Source organism: Zootoca vivipara, chromosome 2 (assembly GCF_963506605.1).
Source record: "Zootoca vivipara chromosome 2, rZooViv1.1, whole genome shotgun sequence".
Classification (NCBI taxonomy): Eukaryota; Metazoa; Chordata; class Lepidosauria; order Squamata; family Lacertidae; genus Zootoca; species Zootoca vivipara.
Window position 1 is genome coordinate 81,866,343 of NC_083277.1, and position 22,443 is coordinate 81,888,785.

General features: G+C 42.1%; 1 protein-coding gene across 4 annotated transcripts in view; it reads left to right on the forward strand.

Annotated features, from left to right (window-relative positions):
- ATP10B (ATPase phospholipid transporting 10B (putative)) overlaps positions 1-22,443 on the forward strand; it is a 120,808-nt gene that overhangs the window by 65,184 nt on the left and 33,181 nt on the right. For 2 of the 4 annotated variants that reach the window (XM_035104946.2, XM_060271741.1), the window contains 5 exons: positions 552-746; positions 14,169-14,373; positions 15,684-15,769; positions 16,321-16,427; positions 20,971-21,102. In XM_035104946.2, coding sequence (XP_034960837.1) covers positions 552-746; positions 14,169-14,373; positions 15,684-15,769; positions 16,321-16,427; positions 20,971-21,102 — 725 coding nt within the window. The other 2 variants (XM_035104944.2, XM_035104947.2) reach the window with 2 other exon arrangements.

Here is a 22,443-nt window from a genome sequence, read left to right on the forward strand (position 1 = left end):
TTACTAGCCCACATATACTTCAGATCATGGTCTCAACTTAATTTTCTATTTCAGTTGAACAAGGAGTGTCCTCATATGGGGAGATCAAGTATCTCCTTTGTCCTTGGCAGACCATTCTTTAGTGAAGCCTAGCAGCTTGCAGCCCTTGATGGGGTGGGCATCTTAAGAAGCTGATTGATCCAAGTAGTGCAGGGGTCAGCAAACTTTTTCAGCAGGGGGCCAGTCAACTGTCCCTCAGACCTTGTGGGAGACTGGGCAATATTGGGGGGGGTGAATGAATTTCCTATGCCCCACAGATAACCCAGAGATGCATTTTAAATAAAAGGACACATTCTACTCATGTAAAAACACGCTGATTCCCAGACTGTCTGCGGGCCAGATTTAGAAGGCAATTGGGCCAGATCCGGCCCAGGGCCTAAGTTTGCCTACCCATGAATTAGTGTTTCAGACTTTTCCTGTTGTTGTTAACTACCCAAAAAGAACCAAATTAGGAAGTGGAAATCAAGTGTAAAATTATCAACCTCTTTTAATGTGATACCATTTTTTTTTAGGCTGGCCAATGTCTATTTCCTGTTCTTGGTGATCATCAACTGGTTCCCACAGCTAGAAGTCTTCCACAGGGAGATCACAATGCTACCTTTGGTTGCTGTGCTTTTAGTTATCGCAATTAAAGATGGTGCTGAAGATTTTAAGAGATACAGGTTTGATCAGCGGATCAATTCTTCCAAAACTAAAGCATACAATAGGTAAGCCTTCTTCCGCTTCATTAAATAATGCTCCAGATCTCCGTTCCAGCGCTACAATTAAATAACTGACAATCATATTCTGTAGCAGGTGATTTCTGCTTTAAAATTCATGTTGAAATCCTGCTTCTGGCTCTAGATAGCATCTTAAATATTTATTTTGGTAAACATATTAGAAAACCATTCTAGTGTTATGCTGGGGTTACTTAAATTCCTGCCAGACTGCAATGACCTGTCTGTGTCACGGTCCGGTCAGCGGGCAGTAGAAGCCCTGGCTGAGGACGTCAGGACCAGAGGCAAGATGGTGGTGTAGAAGCGGGAACAGATGCAGGGTTGAGGGTCCAGCAGCAGGCAGTCGCAGGGTCAAGGAGCAAGGCAGAGGCGAAGGTCTGGGGGTCGAGGATCAAGGCGTCAGCAAGGCAGAGGTCCAAGGGTCAAGGATCAAGGCGTCTGCAAAGGTGAGGGTCTAAGGAGCAAGGCGTCGGCAAGGCAAGGGTCCCAGGAGCAAGGAGCAAGGAGCAAGAGGCCAGATGCAACCAGGCAGGGATAGTGTTGCTGTGGCAAAGAGCTGAAGGGAAATGCTGAGCTTTTATCCCTCCCAGCTCTTGCCACCAGGTGCAGTGAGATATCAAGTGGTCTCACCTGAGTGGTCACTCCTTGCTTCTCCAGCACAAGCTGAGGCAGGCCCCAGTCCTGCAAAGCACTACAGGCCCCAGACTCCTGCCCATACTCCTGCCCATACTCCTGACAGTCTGCATGCTTCTGCGGGAGACACTTATATCTCTACAGAGTTGTGTGTTTTTGTTGCTGTTGACAAAAGGGATATGTAACTTCCAATGCACCTAGTGCCCACCAAGAATGCTCTTGTGCTCCTGCTTGCAGGAGGAATCTGCTTGGCCACTGTGAGAACAGGATGCTGGACTAGATGAACCATCATTCTGATCCAACAGGCTCTTCTTGTGTTCTTATGGCCATAGAAAGCACTTAGGCACCAGGGAGGAATTCTATTTCCTAGGGTCTCTGCTGCCATTTCAAACAGAAATGCTGCTATCCTTCAAAATTAATATTTTTCTGAATTTTGTGATGAAGTTAGTGGGTGGTAGTCAACTATGTTTTACTCAGAATAAACCCACTGAAATTAATGGACCTAACGAAACCTTTCTCATTAATTTCAATGGATCTACCGTAATTTAAGTAAAGCTGCACTGAATACCACCCATTGTGCATCTGTTAGAGGAAAATGTGCATAAAAGCACACATATTAGTGAAAGTAGCACACAAAAATGCTTTTTATTAGGGGAAATGGCTTGCAAATCTGTATCTTAGGCAAAATTGCATCTGGAAATCTGTTTATTAGGAGAAAATTGCAATGAAAGGCTGGTGGATTTTCATGAGGATCTCTTTTAAAAACCACAAATTGCTATGGAAATGTGGGAAACTGAATTTAAGATTGGAAACTTAACTGAGACCCAAACTTGACAGTTTTGTCCATCCCTACTCACAATGTGGGGTTAGAAGACTTTCAGGAGGGTATTTGGGTTTTGCTGCATTCCCAAATATGTAATTGAGACTTGGGCTCAGAATTAACTAAGCTACTATATTTTGTTTAAAATGGATTTTCTGATCCCAATTCAAATCAAGCCACGTAGTATTTACTTGTCACTAGATCTGTATATGTTTTTACAACTCCCAATGGGCATTGAGGAAGTGGGAACCTCTTTGTGGGGACTCCTTAAGAAGTTTTGGGCTGTAACTGGAACAGTCATGTAACTGGAAGTGTGTCTCAATAGCTAAGGAAGGAGGCATCAAGTTGCATTGTTCTATGTCTTTTGGGGGGGGGATCTTTTACAAGTGCTACAGTGCTTTGGCCCCTGCCCTCCTAACACCACACCACAGAAAGTTATTCATTAAATAAAGATGCAACCTGTTTTCAACAGCTCTGTATTCAACTCCTCTTTCTCCTTTCCACTTCCTGGTCCAGGCCCAACTGGACTATTTCATTTTTGGCTACAAGAAGGAAGCAGAATGCAAAGAAATAGCATTTCCAGAGGCTGGGAATCCCCATGGTGACAAGAAATACAATATATTATGAAAAGTAAACACAAATATGCAAATGTTCTTTTTTGTGCAAATAATGCAGGCTGTAGAATTCATCTTTGGTCAGTGTGTAGTTTAGTTTTGTTGCACAGAATTTCTTTGGGCAGAAATTTGATTGATTTTGAGCCCTGTATGCATGCGCGCGCACACACACACACACGCGCGCACGCGGCATTTAATATACAGTATATTAAACCTGTGGTATTAAGAATATGTCCCAAATATTCAAGTAAGAGACAAATAGTCTGAAACATTTTCTGCTGTTTACAGTGAGATTCAGGAAGTTTCTATACAAGCATATATCTAAGGAACAAAGTCCTCATTCATCACTACAAAGAGCAAGCACTAGGACCCAGGATCACTCACTTGGATGACTGGAAAACCGGTTTATAGGAGGATGATACCTGTGTGCATTTGTGACGTCAGTGTTCCAGCAGGTGTTGACTAAAAGCAAGTGAAAGCAATCGCTTTAGTTAAACTCAGCCCGGCATTTTGCCGTACAGCAAATATACATAAAGATTGAAGCTTAAATTTTCAGAAACCTGTGCAAGAAAGTGTGGCTTTTAAGGGGCAGGAAGATGTCAAGGAAATGTGCCCTATAAAATTCCTGAGGGACATCTTTTGGTTCAGAAGACCATGCTGCCAGAATGCTGCTTCTGATTCTGAGAATGAGGAGCCTGAAGAGAGAAGGACGAGGAGGAAAAAGAAAGAAGAAGCAAAAAGAGTCCTCATTTCTAACTTGCCCTTTGAAGACACATGGAAAGAAAACCCAAACAGACATTATGCGGGCAACAGGATCAAGACCACAAGATACACACTTCTGTCCTTCATCCCTAAAAACCTATATGAACAATTTCATCGATTTGCTAATTTATATTTTGTGGGCATTGCAGTCCTCAATTTTGTGCCAGTGGTCAATGCATTTGAACCTGGGATATCCGTGATCCCAGTCTGTGTTATCATGGCCATCACAGCTATCAAGGATGCTTGGGAGGACTTTCGGAGATTCAAACTGGACAAAGAGATCAATAGCATGGGCTGCCTGGTATACAGAAGGTAAATAAGTCTTTGGATTCAATTTGGGGAATGCTTCAGAAACATGCATTGAAATATTAGACTAAAAAGTGTATTTGCCTTTCTGTTTGAATAACTATTTGTGGGTCCTTATTGTGGGTGGATTCTGTAACATGTTCTTGACACAATAATAGTGTATTAGGGATGTGTTTATTCTGCTTTATTAGTTGAACAATGCTTTCCCAATAATATGGCAAAACAAAAGTGGGACAAAAAAAAATGCCCAGAATGTTTGTGGTATGAAAAGTTATGGAATTTCAGCAGGAAGTTACAGGGTGTCCACTGACTGGAAATGAAGCAGTATGACCGCCCCAATACTTTCGCTGGTACAAACAGTATTGAAAGTGGGACCATGTATGATCACTCCAATAGTGAATACACAATAAAAACTATATCTGGAGGGGACTGAAATGTCCCCCTGCACACTCAGACTTTTGCCAGAGAATTGTTGGCCAAAAATTGACCTGTAATTCTGAAACACAAACAACATTTCTAGTTTCAAAATAACTTGGAAGGAAGGTGTTCTTCTTAAGTATTACTAGTGTTAGTAAAAGCAGTGCGTTCGGTGAAAGGGGGCAAATTCAGAGACTGCCTGGCAACAATGTGTTTCGTGGTTTCTGTGCATGATTGCTTTGTAAAATTCTAATAATCTCATCTCTTATTTTAGGTAAAAGGAGAGGATTGTTGTTTTCATAAGGTACTACAACCTGACACCTCAACCTTTTGAAAAATAATATTGTTAATTGTGATAGGACATATTGGAAAAATCTGAGTTGTTGAAATTGTTGTCAACCACATCAGAGCAGGGATTTTTGTAGTTCATTTCCTGGTTTCTTGGTCTATTCATTACTCTTATTGTACTATTCCAAAGATAACATGAGTGGAAACAGTAGCCCAGAGCAGACATCATAGCTAAGCCATGCTTAGGCCAAGAAGGCCTTATGCTCAAATGTTTGCTTCTCTACCTCCCACCTCCCCTTATGTGCTCCAGTTTTCTCCCTCACTTATTGGTGCTTAATAACCATAACAAGGGCGGTATCCAACCAACGCATTCTGTCATTGCAACAATTTCTGCATTGTAGCTTCCTTCCTTCTCCTTTCACCACATGCACCCTGCATCTTCCCCCAAATCTGCTCCAGGGATTTAGGGTACACACAATGGGAGGAGAGAGGGGAAGTTCCATTGTACAAGTGGAAATCCTTGCACTGATGGAATGTGTTGCCTACCCTTAAATTGGATACAATCCTTTTTCAATACATCCAAACAGGGCAAATGATTGTTAATGCCCCAAATAATTTGCCTCCATAAAGAACTGGAAACCACACTGTGAACAGGGTTTCCCATTCTGGCGTGGAGGTGAACAATGGTTTACAGTAACCTAATTTGCCAACTTCAGACCAAATAACAAACCATGCTTATTGCAAATCAAGAAGTGAGAGAGAGAAGAAGTGTCTCTTTTATGCCAGAGATCTACATTATCCATCACCACATTAGAACACCATCAGAATTATGAAAACAGAACTGTCTTCCAATTTCTGAAATAAATTCTGTTCTCTCGCATCTTCAAGTTACTAAAAGATTAAGGAAGATTGCATCTCAAATTTGTCCCACCTACAAGGATAGTACAACTTCAGTTTAGATTGGCTCAAAACAAGCATGAATGATATCGAGCTATTTGCCCTGCAAGAATTTTCTGCTGTGTATCCAGTGTCTGATTGTGGCACCGTGTGGTCAGCATTAAGTGGGAAGATCTGTCTTTAGAATTGGTCAGTCTGATATCTTGTGAACGGTAGGAGGCAATGCTCCCTGTCAAACATGAGGGCAAAGAGAAAAATATAAAATTAAACACTTTCCATGTGCATTAAAAATTTCAGCATAGTTTCTATGGTAAGGTATGAAACTTAAGAGGCTTTTATTTGATGTGCTGTGTGATTCTTAGTGGCTGAAGAGGGTCATTCACCTCTGGAAAACTACACTGAAGCATTTATTGCACATGTCTGGATTTATTGCCCTCCCATTTATTGCCCTCTAGGCCTACCTGCCTTACAATAGAAGGCGACTATAGTTTTCTATAGGGCTGTGCACTGGGTTCAGGCAAGGGCCAATGCCTGGGCAGAATCGAGGTGCTTCTAGGGAGTCTGGGTATTGCTCAGGTTGGGTTGAGACACCCAGAGAAATGCAAAGTTCCATCTTGTCCCCCTTGCTACTTAACATCTGTCTGAAGCTGCTGGGACCTGCCATCATGAGATTTGGAGTAAAGAGACAACAGTATGCAGGTGACCGCTCAGAGGCAGTGAAAAGACAGAAATGTTATGCATCCCAAATTCTCATGTTCAGGAGGTGGGGAGATGGCCTGTTCTGGATGGGGTAGCAGTTCCCTTCAAGGAAAAAGATGCAGCTTGAATTCAACAGGAGACTCAGGTTGCTTCGGGGGCTAGAAGTTCTTTTCTCCCCTACCTCTGGTTGGTTCACCATCTACAGCCCCATTTGGACAGAAATGACTTAACCACTGGACTCCATACTCTAGTAACTTCCATATTGGATTGTTGCAGTGTCCACTATGTGGTGCTACCCTTCTTCACTATACAGTTTTCAGTGAATGGTGAAGACACACCTTTTTATTCTGGATGTTCGCACCTAAGATGTACTGGTATATTTTAGGACCCACTCGATTTTTGTGATTGTAAACTGCTGTTAAACCATTTTTAAATGTTGTATTTTAAATTGTGGCAATCCACCTTGGGACCTCAGAGTGAAGCACAGATAAATAGCAAAAACACCATTTTGGGGGCAGAAACTGAGTCCCTTTAAAGTTAACCTAGCCACATGGAAGCCATTTTCCCATTACTGTGGTTAGGGTAACATTTGAATAACTCATCCTGGGTGGACAAGGGCCAATAGTGTGCTTCTTCTACCCTAAATGAATTGATAGCTCCCCTCTCCTAGCACTGCACACATATCTTATGTTTGGGACTCTGTTTTTGGCCCCTGCTGTGGATGTGGTTGGGCCACTCAGCAAGGGTAGCATTTAAGGGGCCTGATAGCCATACAAAGGAAATGGGGGCTTATTGTGTGGTATATCAGCCTCAGCAATTTCAGTACATAAGAGGCGGTTGGGCTTCTATGTAACTAGTTAACACGCCTTTCTTCTATACCCCCTTTTCCTTTCATTCCCAATTTCTTTATTTGTATTCTACTCGAGAATTTTCTACTGACTCCCCTGATTTTTCAGACATAGTATTTCCCTCTTCTCTTCTAAACTCTTTTTCCTTTCAGCCATTTCTTGCAAGGGAGAAATAAAGGTCTGGATCTTTCCCCTTTGCGGAAATCACACCGCTTATTTTATAGCATAAATTGGTTTGCCTTTTATTTGTTCTTTCTTATATCTATTTGGATTTGTAGAGTCCTTTTGTTTGTATAACAAAGGAGGCTAAGAAACATATTCTGACCTTTGATCACTGGTGGCACTGGTGCTTGAAAAAGAAAGAAGCAACAGGGCAGGGCAACTTCCGTGTTTGATCCTGATGGTACTTAGTGACCTTGCAGCTTCAGTAGGTCACTGTAGGATGCTTTTCTGCAAGACAGCCTCTCCTTGAAGGCCCTGGAGTATCAGAAGCCCACTCCACAGCAACCTGAGCCAGGGCTTTCAGTGTGGCTGCCCCCGCTTTTGTGGGACAGCATTCCTGTTGAGATGCAACAGGTGCTCACTGTTTTTAATTTCTGGAAATAATCAAAGACAGCCTTCTTCTAGCTGGAGGACAGGGAGGGAGGGATTAGGTCTCTGCCTTGGTTGTTTATATGTGTAGGGTGGAATTTAGCGTCACACTATGACCAACACTTTGAATGTACAAGCATTTTAACTTGCCATGCGAAATGATACTGCCTCTCTTCCTCCCACACAGTGTTCCAGGGATTCTCCCGCCCCACCCAAGCCAATTTCAGCATGGGGGAAGGACAGGGAAGAAAGCCCCATTGCACAAGCAGCTGTCTTTCTGCAGGGTTTCTGCTGATGAGGCTCTCTGGTGAATCATAGAGCTGCAAGGGCCCCTGTGGATCATTTAGTCCCACCAATGCTTTTTAAATCTATCTTGATTTTTATGTTGCTTTGAAACCTATTTCAGGTGTTTTTATTGCATTGTTATAAATGCCTTGAGACTTCTGTGAAAGTTGATTCATAGATTAATATTAATAAGAGAACAGGAGTATATCAGAAAGGCCTCTTTGGTCTTTCATCAACTAACAAGGCTCTACAAAAATCCTCCCTCCCTCTCCCCTCCCCCCCCCCCCGAAAAAATAATAATATTGAGACTTTGTCCTCAAGAAAGCTATTTGCCTTCCCAGCTGAACTGTATCCTGGGATTATCATTTAAGCAATAGTCTTTTTGATATGGTGCAGTTTTCCTGGTTTTCTTGAAAAACAGCTACTTCAGGGCTATGCCCCTGTACCACTTTTCAAACTAACTTAATATAAATTGCAAATTGAATGGTATCAATATATACTGAGGCAGTTTTATGAATGCACACTGTGTATCTTATGGGGCATATTTGTAATGCTGTGTGTTGTACTGATTTGCAGCTGTAGCCTGAAGATAAGTTGCTGCAAATTGTCTGGACTTGCTTTTAAAATCTCTCAGTGCTTTAGGATTTCTCTCTCTCTCTCTCTCTCTCTGTGTGTGTGTGTGTGTGTGTGTGTGTGTGATCATAGATAGAAATGAGTGCTTTCTGTGCAGCTCACTGACTTGGGTGAAGAATTGAACTTTCATTGGGTTATCTTTTTTGTTTCCAACAGTGAGGTGGGTTAGGCTGACATGATGTGTTAACCTGAAGTCAATTTGTGCAGTCAATGGAAGCAGTGTGTGACTGTGTGCATGAGAGAAACAGAAATGAATGTGTACTTGAAGCTCATTTGGTGGTCTAGAGCAAGTCACTGGCCCAGTTCAGACATGACATACTAATAAACCATCCTCTTTTAAACCAAAAATAAGGGTTCCCCAAGGACATGTTCTACTTCCAGCACCAGGCCAGTTGGCAAACCAACTCTGCGTTACAAAAATGTCTGCAAACATGACATGAAAGTTGGCAACATCATGTGGGAATCCCTTGCAGACAACCACAGTGCCTGGAGACAAGCAGTCAAGTCATGTATCCATAGCACTGTCCAGAGGAGGAATGATTTCTGGGAGGAGTGAAGAGAGAAGAAATGCCATGGTGCATCTGCAGCAACACACCTGGATGCCTTCATCTGCCCCAGATGCAACAAAACATGTCTCACCTGCATCGGTCTCTACAGCCACAGCAGGCACTGCGACCTTCCAACAGCTTGACCTCACCCACAAAGGTGCATTCCTCCATTGACTCCCAAGACGGATGCCAACACCCCTTCGCAGAAAGTCAGTTTACCCAGCTCCGTATTTCACCCTGTCAGCCTAGCTCTATTCAGACATTATGTTGGAGGCACAAGGCTATGCACCCCAGCCCATCTGTTCCTGACTTTGTTGCATTAAATGGCAAGGTCTGAAGGGGCCTTGAAAGCACATTCACTTGAAAATGCTGACAAGCCTCAGTGAGATCTGGAAAGCTCTGTGATCAGGGTTCCTGAATGCAGGGAGGAACCCTGTAAGCAAGGTCAGTGGTGGAGAGGCAGAGACAGAACACACAAGCCCATGCATCTGGCATTGCATCTTGGACAAATGAACAGCTCGTCTGTTTCATTGCAGAGCTGCTCCGATGGGATTTATTCTAATGTTTAACCTAAAGCATTGGCTTGTCAGCAGGAAGCATCTTCAGCATGGTGAGCTATTTTGGCTCACGCTCCAAGCTTGCAGCTAGTTTTTACAGCACTGCCACTCCAAGTGTGAGGCGAGGCATCACAGGGCACTAGGAGTTGCTTTGGAGAAGAGTGTCTCGCTCTCCTGATCTCTTGATCATCTCCACTGGTCTGAGCGACTTGCACAGCACGGCTTCCATTGAGCAATGGCTAACCAGAGCTCAGTCCTAAAGGGAGCAGATACTTCACATAATGATAATAACAGACATGCTGTGACATTCAAATCACTCCAGGCGAGGAATTAATTTAGCTGTTTTCATTTATCAGCAAGAGAGCCTCGTACTTTTTCTTCCCCTGGCAGAAAGGCAGGTGGAAATAATGTGCTGTTCCCCAGACAGAGGCGGCAGGTGCCTCTTTCATCAAGAACTATGACACACCCTCTGCTTCTAATGCTGTACCTAAAGTGGGTCAAAGAAAATCCTCCCTCCCCACAACCAACTCTCGACAGACAATGTTTAAACATGCTTCTGTATAAGATATTCCCCTCCCTATTTTCATGATTAAAATACTTTTGCAAACCTCATTTTGAACATCTGACATTGCTCTCGGCACAGCAGGAAAGAACCATATTGGCACAACAGCACAGTGTAGGAGTTGTGCATTGGTGCCCACAGACGGGTGCAGCCAGCGTATGGAGTCCAGATCTCAAGGCAGCCTACTTGGCCCTGCAGTTTCCACCCCTTGTGTTTCTTACCCACCTGGAATAAGGGGACAGTGAGTTCAGGAGACCACATTCACATGCCCACAAGGTCTACTGTAACGGGCTTGAGCTTCCAAGGGATCCAACCTTTTTTGAGAGAGAGAGAGAGAGCTGAAAACATGGCTCCATGTTGTGAATCTAATTGGGCTCTGAAGCAAATTTGGAATTCCCTTTATTCTTATACCCAGGTTGGTTGGTTGGTTGGTTGGTTGGTTATCTATTCATACCCCACCCATCTGGGTGGGTTTCCCCAGCCACTCTGGGCGGCTCCCAACAGAATATTAAAAAGACAGTAAAACATCAAACAGGGCTGCCTTCAGATGTCTTCTAAAAGTCAGATAGTTGTTAATTTCCTGGACATCTGCTGGGAGGAGGCATTCCACAGGGCAGACACCACTACCAAGAAGGCCTTTTGCCTGGATCTCTGTCACCTCACTTCTCGCAGTGAGAGAACCACCAGAAGGCCCTTGGAGCTGGACCTCCAGGATGAAGAACTAGTTCTTACATTATACTGCCACATATCATATGGGCTCCGCCCACACCACAATTAGCAGATGGAGGTAGACGTTCGGCAACACTTAGCAATATTCCAGTGCCTTCCTGTAAGTATAGTGGATCTCCTTGTCATTTAGCTAGTAGTTTTTGGATCTGTACAGAACCATCTGAAGCACCTGCATGGACCTATGCTGGCACTCAGAAATGATCTATGCAGTGTGTGCAGAGTGCTTTCCTTGCTCTCCTGCTAATAGACTCCCCAAAGGACCTGGGATCCAGTTCACTACATTCCAGGCACTTCTGCAAGTTAATGTCATCACCTTCTGCCAGCATCTAGTGTAGCAGTATTTTAGAGAGCAAATCCTAGACACAAATATGTATGTCTATTATGACTGGGGATGGTCTCTAGGATAAGATCTGAGCAATCCCTGCTGTGCAAAATTACTCACAGCCAGTGGAGACTAGAGGTGGAAGACAGGATCTAGCCAGCAGACCAGATCTGAAACTCCTCTTTGCTCTGCAGACCACTTTTGCAGTTGGGCACATCCACCCACCTTTCAGTTCCCTGATATCACCATGATCTCAGGTGCTGGAGATTCCTCACTTGTGTGAATTCAAGGTACATCTGTGAAGGAAGACACTGTACAGCTCAAGCCATGGCTGTCAAAGAAGAGCAGGGAGATTGACATTTCAAGCCATGGTTCGGACCTTCCCACACCAGGTGAAGGTGTGTGGGTTTGCTCCTTTGGTGGGGGACAAGGGCAGGATAGAAATGTAATCATAATTAAAATGACAGTAAATAGATTGAGTCTGGAAAGTCTAATTAGGAGATTCCCCACCCCTGGTGTAGATAGAACATTGAATTAGATGGACCAATCATCTGACTCGATACAAGGCAGCTTCCTATGTTCCTGTGTTCCTCTGTCTCTATGGGGGGAATTTAACACTACAAGAGCAAACTCTCATTCAACAGGATGTCACCTTCCTCTTCTCCTTGCTGCAGCCCCCATGCACCCCAAAAATCTGCCCTTGAACCAGATTTTGAGGGCACCCAGGGAGGCTGCAGGGGGAAAGAAGGGAAGGTAGAGTCCCGTTCAGTCAGTTCCTTTGCACCCAGACAACTTGCTTGGAATGCAACACTTTGTTGTCATTACTGTATCCAAGACTTTCAAGTACGCCAAGCAAAGTGGAAACATTTTTCTTCCCGAAGTGCAATACTTCACATTTGTCTTCATTGTATCGATTGCAGGCTAACTCTCCTATTTATCAAGATCATTTGAGTCTCTAATCCTATCTTTTAAAGCATTTACAATCCTTCATCACAGTTCTGTTTTCCCAACAAATACGCATTTCGTTCTCTGTCCATGTTCTTGATGGAAATATTGATTGGGTGCAATCTATTCCCTTTTCAGCGGACGTCAGAGTCATAACCACTGTGTCTGTGATCACCGACTTTAATTTATTTCCTGTTACAAATTCCCAGCTTAGGGATGTAAGTTCTGAACACAAAATGGAAGATTAAAGAAAGAAACCAGGCAGCGGAGAAAGATACCTGTCACAGTACCTCTAAAATACCTCGGAATTGTTTGAAAACTTGGCGGCTTTTAGGCAGTACTAAGCAGCTGTTCCAGTCACCCATAGATATTTGGGTAACCAAGTGGGAGAGGCTGTGCAGAAGCCTTTTTCGCATGAATCAATTCCTAGCAGATAGCAGATTATGTTGGACCAGAACAACTATGAAGTTTACCACCACGAAACCATGAACACTGTCTCTGAACTTCACCTACATCAGAGATAAAATTAGCCACCTTGAAGAAGGTGATCATTCAGTCCCCATTAACTAAACCTTCCCATCTCCTTGAAGATTGCTGCAGCTATCAGTCAATTGCGAATCTACAAAGTGCATCATTGTTGGGGTTGCCTTTGAAGGCTACTCAGAAGCTTCAGCTGCTTGAAAACACAACAGCCAAATAATTGACTAGGATTAAACATATGGGATCTATCTTGTTGGCATTAAACATATTCCCTGGTTTATTATATGCTTCCAAGTACAATTGAAAGTGCTGGCATTGACCTGCAAAGTTATATAAAGCTGAATAGCAGAATATCCCAAAGGCTGGTGTACCCATACAGATCTGCCCATTCATTAAAATAATCCCCAATGGCCCTTCAGGGATTAGTCAAGTAGTGACAGGAAAAGGGATTTTTCTGTTGCACTTATGGAACAGTTATGGAACACCCTCTTCAGAGGTATTCATCTATCACCTGCTAGCATGAATTTTGGCCAAATAATTCAAGAGCTTTCAAAACAAAGATACATTATTGTACTTCTTATAATATGTCTGTGATCAATAAGTAAAACATTTGGCTCCAACTAGGGATGGTCAATATGCCAATTTCAGTTTCCCTCAGTTTGTCATTTTCCTAATGTTAAATTCAGTTCTCCTCATTTCTGCAGCAATTTTAAAAAAAATCTTCATGAAAATTCATCATCTTTCACCATAAAGTTCCAGGACAAGTTACAGCAATTTAAAAACACAGTATTAAAAGGTGTTCATAAAATCACAGTCACAAGGAGGTACACACATATATATATTTTTGTATGTAATTTTAACTAACATGCACATTTTTGCACTCAATTTCCCAAACAGAGCGAATTGTTGTATGTTAATTTCACTAGTATATGTATAGATATGCACACTTTCCCCTAGTAGGTGCATTTTGGTACACACCGGAGACCTGCACCATAAAATTCAGAGATACAGTGGTACCTCGCAAGACGAATGCCTCGTGCAATGAAAAACTCGCTAGACGAAGGCATTTTGCGATGTTTTTGGTGACTCGCAAGACGAAGTTTTCTATGGCCCCGCTTCACAAGATGAAGTTTTTCGGCAGTTTGTTTGTTTGTTTGTTTGTTTGTTTGTTTTGCTACGGCAACCCACGCTTCACAAGACGAAATTATCACTAGACGAAGCAACTCGCAGAACAAATTAATTTGGTCTTGCGAGGCACCACTGTTTGCAAATTTCAAGGGATATTTATACTTCAGTTCACATACTGCTTTGAGAAATGTCAGTTACAAACTTTCTCATAAAAATACAAAAAAATAAAAATGAAATTGTTCCTCATCCCCCTTCACCAGCCACTCCTGTACCACAAAGGAAAGAGATGGTCTGTGACTTGATGGACTTGTCACAGGCTATTCAGCTGTGGTGTCTTTTCTCATAACAGGAACAAAAAAGCCTACATTGAGACGTGCTGGGAAGAGGTACGAGTGGGAGACTTTGTGCAACTGCAATGTAATGAGACCGTCCCTGCGGACATCCTGCTGCTCCACACCTCTGATCAGAATGGGATCTGTCACTTAGAGACATCAAATCTTGACGGCGAGACGAACCTTAAACAAAGACAAGTTGTGAAAGGATTCTCTAATCAGGTATGTCTGGAAGCTACTTTTGCAACTTGTGTTCCCTCTGTTCTTTTAGTGGTACCTTGGTACGCAAAGAAATTTAAGACAGAAGCACAGAACTGTCCAGCTGGAGGGAATCTTTAGCAGGATAACGCCTGGCAAACCTATCTGGCAAAATGTGCTTTGATTAGCTTACACAAGACCATTTCCACAACTGCCACCATGTTAGCTTCAGGTGCAAGATCAAACATGACTCGCAGCTCTTGTGTGGCAAAGTGGTCTGAAGAGATGCCATGTGAACCAGCCTCAAACCTTTGGTACTGAATTACTGTGCTTGGAAGGCAGGGCAGAGAGATGGTTACTGTTTATAAAATAATGACTGCTACACTTTGAATTTTAACACTATAGTAATCCTATATATAACATACACAGGTAGGTGCCTCTCCAAAGCTATACAACTACAGCAGTAAGCGTGCCTTAATTCAGGCTGGCACAGCTGGTAGAATGCCAGCCATTTTGTGTGGCGCTTAACAAATCCCACATTGATGCAGGCAAGAAGCATGGCAGAGCAGTGAAACAAAGGTGGGCCAAGCAGATAAAAAATCAGCAGGTTTACATTGTAATGCAAAAAGAAATGGTCTTCTATTTTGGGAGATCAGAATCACATACCAACTCAAAGAGATAAAGGAAAGAGGCTTTCAAAATCTGAGAGGGAGACAACATTTGATTGTTCTGAAAATGAAATTTGGACATGCCGGGGAATGGAAACTCAAGCTGGTAAAGTTAAGATGTCCAAACCTAAGAAATCTGGCCCAATTCAATGTGCTAGTACTAGCATATAAAGTGCTAAATAGTTTGGACCTGAGTACTTCCCCCAATATAAGCCATCTCAGACCTTATGTTTGGCAGGTGAGGCCTTGTTGGTGGTGTTCATGGATTCAGAATCACATTATTTTCTTTGCTACTCATTCTTTAAGGAAGATAGTCATGGGTGCAGCCCAAAATACATTTGATGCTACATTTTACAACACTGTATAATTGATGTCTAAGCAATGGTTTTATATACAAATACACACACATAAATACATAGGCCTGAAAACACACATACATTATAACTGGGTTTAAAATTAGAACACATTTCAACCTGACAGGTTAATAACAAATATTGGGCTCACTGTAAATTATAGTGTTAGGTGGCAGTTGTTTCTGATGTAAATTTAAATGCTTGATGTTCCTTTTTCACTACACAGCTTGTTATCTTGTTATTATTTCAGAAATAGTGCACTGATTTGCTCCTGACATAACAGGAACTCACTGTGGGTTTGGTTTTCTTGCAGAACGCTGAATTTGAACCAGAACTTTTCCAAAGCACAATTGTTTGCGAAAAACCCAACAACCATCTCAATCGATTTAAAGGCTATGTGTAAGTTACTGCAATGTTTATCCCTACATTCATAGATGTCTCAGACAAACCTACCTACCTATAACTACCTACCTATAACTGCCACCACTGTTGCACAACAGAAAGTAGAAGGAACTTCCCAAGATCTTTATACACTGAGCATAAAGAGTGCTCTGCAGAACCGCTATTTGGTGATTCTGATGTGGACCTTGAGCAGAGTATCTGTAATATAGAAACTCTGCCCTTGGGCTCTGGTTTGAAGCCAGAGCATGACCTTCGAACAGGGTGGCCAACTTGAGGTCAGATGTTTGGGGATTCTGTTAACCTTGGACAGCATAGCCAATGGTCCAGGGGTGATGCGAGTTGGGGGTCCAGCAACATATGATGGTCCACAGGTTAGCCACCCCTGGTTTAGAAATGTGATATATATGTGTGTAAGACTGAAGTCCAGTACATGGTTACCTAGAAATAAGTCTTGTTGAATTCACCGGGGCTTATTTCTTTAGTAGATATGTGTGGGATTGCACTGAAAGAGCCAAGAAATAAATGGAAAATCCTTTTCTTCCTTGTAGGGAGCAGCCTGACCTCACACGAATTGGTTTTAACAATGAAAGTCTCCTTCTTCGTGGATGCACAGTGAGGAACACAGAGGTTACAATAGGAATTGTTGTCTATGCAGGTAATGTTTTTCCCCATGTAGTGCTTTTAAGTCTATTCAATCCAGAAATATGATTTGTTTCTTTGTCCCAACAGTCATCAGTGCAACCTGAAATGTGTTTTGCACTCGCAGAGTCTCATCTAATCAAGGCAGCAATGCTAGATAAACTAACTTAGGAGTAAGTCTCACTGCATTCCATGGAACTTACTTCTGAGTAGACATGTAGGAATGCACTATAAGTATGCACAACAAACAACAACAACAACACCAACAACAACAACAACTGTATATAAACTGTTATAAACTTCATATTTGAAAGATTTACCTTTTTTAATCATTGGGATTAATGATTTGATTTGAAATGCCGTGCAGTAGAGTCAGAGATTTGGCATTCCCAGTCCTCCCTTAGACCTATGTCTATATAGAATATTCGTGTTAACACTCATTTGTTTGCCATTGGGGTTTACCATAGTAAATGGTAGGGAGGGCAAGAGTGGCTTTGGCTAAACTTGTTGCTTTATGAAAGGTCAGTTTATGGGGATAAAATTGCATCAATGGCTGCCATACCCATGAGTATGTTTAGATACAGATTTGGACTATTTGTGCTCTAATTGTGTTTTGTATTTTCTTCTTACACAAAGACACCCCGGGAACTTTTATAAAAGAGAGGGGAATTAAATAAAAAAGTTATATTAGAGCAATACCTAACCAGGAACGGCCACAAACAGTCTGAAGGAAGACAAACATGGCTTGCCCCACTTGGTAATCCAGAATGGGTACCCAGAGAAGCTACTTACAAATAATGCACTGTGAAGAAGGAGCTTTTATAATAAAGAGGAAGAACCTAGTTCCTTCCAGATGTTGATGGACAACAACTGGTCATTGACTGTACTGTCTGCAACTGTTGAGTGAGAGTTGGAGTCAAACAACATCTGGAAGGCCACAGGTTGCCTTTCCCTTTTTAGGGTTTCCGGAGCTCCAAGACTTTTCGATCTACTGCTCTGTCCTGTGCCCTCTTGTCTGGAAGTATTGCTGAAAACAATGCAACTTGCTCTGAGTAAACATTTTCATGACTGGGAATACCCAATTGCATGCCCTTGGACATCCATGAAAAAAGAAGGTTGCAGCTGTGGTTGTGATCCTGATCAAGACTGTCATTCCAAGAAGAGAGCATTTTGAACTAACTTCCTTCCCCTGCTATGCCTGTTTCAATGACAGCTCCTGACTTTAGGACTGTGCCTTTAGGAATACTGGGGAGGACCTAAAGGCACATTTTAGGAATATTTATTCCTAATAAATCCCTCTGCAAAACTGTCTATTTGCATCTTAGACCTTTGATGCTGGGACTGTCACTTGATATCTTGTTCACACACAGCTCCACAGTGGCCATGCTCAGAGCAAGGGAAAGCAGGGAACTCGAATATCACCATGAGGGGTACAGAATAAAGTCTGGTTTCCCTTTCATGTTTCGTGGTTAGAACTTCAAATACCCGTCCACTGAAATTGGAGCAATTTGATTCTAATTTAGTACACATTTTCTTTTTTGGCCTGCTGTTTTGTTGGTACTTCAGATTCACTTCAAGAAGAGCTAAGGAACATTAAAATTACTCACTGCTGGATCTGACATATTGGGCTTTCTTTATGTTCACACAGAAAGTGCACTAGCAGCTTCTCATTAAGTCAATTTGGTTGCTGTGAAATAGTCAAACATACTTAAAAATCAGTCGGCCATCTAATTAGATTCTAACACTTTTAAGTACTTTGTCTCTTCTAACCTCAAGTAGCTGTTCATTGTGAATACAGTGTATGTTTCTACAGTTTTCAGACACTGAAACAAAATCCCTTTCTTTACTGACTATAAGGAAGTGACTCAAAAAGAAATATCCTGCACTAATAATGGTAATAGTTATAGCAGGTTATAGTTATAGTAATGATAATGGTAGCACAAGCTTACCACTCCCCCAAACAGTATATTCAAGTAATACTTCCAGGAGGTGGATTGGTGGTCAAATGTATTTCACTGAGTAACATGCTCAAGGGAGCTCTATATGAACACCCACATAATATTGTAGTAGATTCAGGTGGGTAGCCATGTTGGTCTGATGCAGTCAATATATATATAACGTCCAGTAGCACCTTAGAGACCAACTAAGTTTGTTCTTGGTATAAGCTTCCGTGTGCATACACACTTCTTCAGATACACTGAAACAGAAGTCACCAGACCCTTATATATAGTGGGAGGGTGGGGTGGGGTTAATCACCCATCTCCTACTACCCTCCTGAGAAAAACCCCACCGCACCCTCCCACTATATATAGGGGTCTGGTGACTTCTGCTTCAGTGTATCTGAAGAAGTGTGCATGCACACGAAAACTCATACCAATGACAAACTTAGTTGGTCTCTAAGGTGCTACTAGACAATTTTTTTATATAATATTGTAGTTCTGTATTAGGAAACTGTGCTGACTTTAAAGTAAGGTATCTCTAGACTTTAGTGTAGACTGGGTGGAACATAACAGTTGTCTTGCTGGATCAGATCCCACAGCAACCAGATGGGCCTCAGGAGCCCACAAGCAGAGCATGGTGGAGACAAGCATCACCTGTGGCATGTTCCCTGCACCTGATTTACTGCTTCAGAGCACAGAGTTTCCTTTTAACTGTTATGGCTAATAGCAATTGATAGATTGATCCTATATGTGTCTAATCCCTTAGAGTTAGGAAAGGTAGTGAGCATTATAACATATATTCTGGCAAAGAATTGCATAAGTTAATGATATAATGTGTGAGGAGGGACTTCCTTTTAATGCACAGAACCTCTGGGAATGGCAGTGGGGAGAGAGAGAGAGAATTCCTCTCTGTTCATTTTAAAGGGTTGCTGAGACAAAGCTCTGCTATCCCCCGGTGGATTATTCCTCAGCAAGGCATCTACCCTAGACACAACATTAGGCTTAGGTTGTGTACAAACATATACATGCCCATCCCAAGTTTTTTTCCTTCGGCTGTTCTAGAGCAGCTTCCCACGCAGGTGGACATTTTACCCTTTTTTATTCTTAGAGAGCTGAATGTACATTTATTCAATCAACAGCCCAGCCCTATGCATGTTTACTTGAAGATTAGTCCTACTGTTTTCTATGGGATTGCTTCCCTGGTAAATTGGTTTAGGACTGCTCCCTAAATAATACACTCTCCTATTTTACATGCATACATACAAGCTGAATCCATTTTTAAAACATTGAAAAGGGGCTTCAGGGAGGAGTGTGTAGGTGAGTTTCCTGTCATTGGTTTCCTCTGGCTTCTCTTGTAAATGGCAGAACTGGTCAACATGCAGTGTGTGCTGCAATGGTGGGTATGCCACTCAAACTATGTACAACTCAAAATACACTTGGTGATGTTTTATACCAATTTACCTAGGGCAGGCACTAGACTAAGATTCTTGTAAATTCATCAAACCCCCTTAATCCTTTATTAAAGATTCGTAATTTGTTGGTTACTTTCCAAGCACTAATTTGTTCTAATAAGGAGGACAGTTTTAGTGGTAAGTGAATATATCGTTCTACACCTCCCCAAACCCTGTTGAGTAGCTGCACAAGATTCCAGGGGTTGCAGGCATGCTGCTCAGGGTTAATGTTTCCTTTGGAAATGAGGCACAATAGAGGCTACAGTGTCCAGTCACAGGCGACTCTGGGGTTGCGGCACTCATCTTGCTTTATTGGCTGAGGGAGCCGGCGTACAGCTTCCAGGTCATGTGGCCAGCATGACTAAGCCACTTCTGGCGAACCAGAGCAGTGCACGGAAACGCCGTTTACCTTCCCGCTGGAGTGATACCTATTTATCTACTTGCACTTTGACGTGCTTTTGAACTGCTAGGTGGGCAGCAACTGAGACCAAACAATGGGAGCTCAACCCGGCGTGGAGATTCGAACCACCGGCACTTGTGTGTGCAGGGCCTCCATCTGGGAATCTGATATGGGATAAGAGATCTCACAGGAGCCAGAGGCAAAAGTGGGCAAAGCAACAAATGTAAAATTTATCTTTTTATAGCAGGTTGGCTTCAATACACACTCACACACACCCCTCCATCCTCCTATAGGGATTATCAGAGTTCAAGGACACATTCCAGCCAAGCAGAAGCTCTTGAGGTGTGAAGCAGGACCACCAAGTGATGTGGCTTGGAAAAAGTTCCAAGAGCCAAATAAAGAAGCTGGTGGGCCTCATTTGGTTCCCTACGCCTCTTCTAGAACTTCTAAAGTTCTTGCACAAATGCATGTCTGTTTTTTAAAAGTGCCCTCCTAAAAACTGCTTTGAAATACTTGATGACCTCATGAACACAGGAAAGCCAAACTGTTTAATGATTTTTTTAATGTTTTTATTTATTAAAGATTTTCTTGGGTTGCAAAGGTACATACATCATCTTTATTTTCAGATCATAAAATCCTTTTTACAGATCATTTATATTCGATGTGAGACTTAATGTTGTATACATGAATTTATCTAAAGTCTAGCATTCAACCATTCTTAAAATAATAAAGCCATATGACTGTTCCTTCCTCTTCTTTTTCTTGAAGGCCCTGAAACAAAAGCCATGTTAAACAACAGAGGTCCTCGTTATAAACGCAGCAAAATAGAACAACGCCTGAATATTGATATATTCTTCTGCGTGGGGCTGCTCTTCATCATGTGTCTCACTGGAGCACTAGGTATGGAGTGATGATGAAAATTTTGTTCCTGGATTTCAAGAAGCCTTTGCAATAATGATGTGCTTCACTGCTAAAAGGAATAGCTTGTTTTTGGTGGGCTTCCTAGATTGGTGCTGAGAGAACCAATTGCTTTCAATATGTAGCAGGGAAAAGGATTGCTTTGTAGCAATTTTACGATAATCCTGTCCTACTGTGACCACGATTTGCAGGGGTGTCAAACTCTGATGAAAACAAACACTATTGAGCTTTCCACAAATAAATATTTGGCAGGGCATGTAAAGGTTCCTGTAATTGTATCCTGGTTTCTAAGTGGCAATACACAAGTGAGTTGCAAAACACTGCGCTATGCGTTGCAAGGTTTCATAGTGAGTTTCTTTTTCCCAGCATAGAGTGCCCTGGAGAAAAGTGGCATGACAGGGCAGTAAGCCAGTAAATTAACCAGTCTAGTACTGAAGGACCCAGAAGTGAAGAATCCTCTTCAGCTGAACAACAGCACAGATTTAATTATTATATTTTACTGTTGGTACTTCAGCTCAAAATGAGTTTCTTGACTTAACTGACATTGCAACTTGATCGGTTTTCCGGGTGGATGGTGGATGTTCATCAGAAAAAGAAAAGGGGTTCAGGCCAGGTGGGATGAAAACGCAGGTGATTTACGGCACAATCCGTTACAAGCCTTTTCAGAAACAAGGACAGCTCAAGATATGCTGGAGCCCTAAGCTACGTTCAATTTAAGAGGCCCCTTGGCATTACCAAAAGCTGTGTATTATTCTAACAGAAAGGGAAATGAAAATAGAAAGAATAATTTTTTTATATTTGCAAATATCCTGGTACATAGTCAAGGATGCAACTAAAAATGGAAAATCTAACAAAAACACTGGTCTTGCAATAGGTCTGTTTATTTTAACAAATTGTATGAAATGTGAAATAAAGTGACTCTTTTTATGTAGAGGCCCTTCATAAGATGAAGGCCCTAAACTGTAACTTGTTAGCTTGCCTATAAATCCAAGCCTGCTCAGAAGTATGACACATTGCATTCAATGAGTCTCACTCCCAGTTAAATGGGCATTGGATTGCACCCTTGCTTGTCAAAAATATTAAGATGAATTAGCAATGCTCTGCGAAACTTCATCCCACCAGAGGTTCACCAGATCTACTTGCTCAGCTTTGCTCAGCTTTTCAGACATACCTTTCAGTTACCAGAGAACAAGAGCAGCTTTGCCTTCTTTTTTCATTCTTTTAGAATCAAAATGTGGATCGTGTTTAATTTGGGGGGTTTTAATATTGCATTTTAATACAAAGATATTTACTATATTTTGACCTGTTATGAAGACTTTGTTC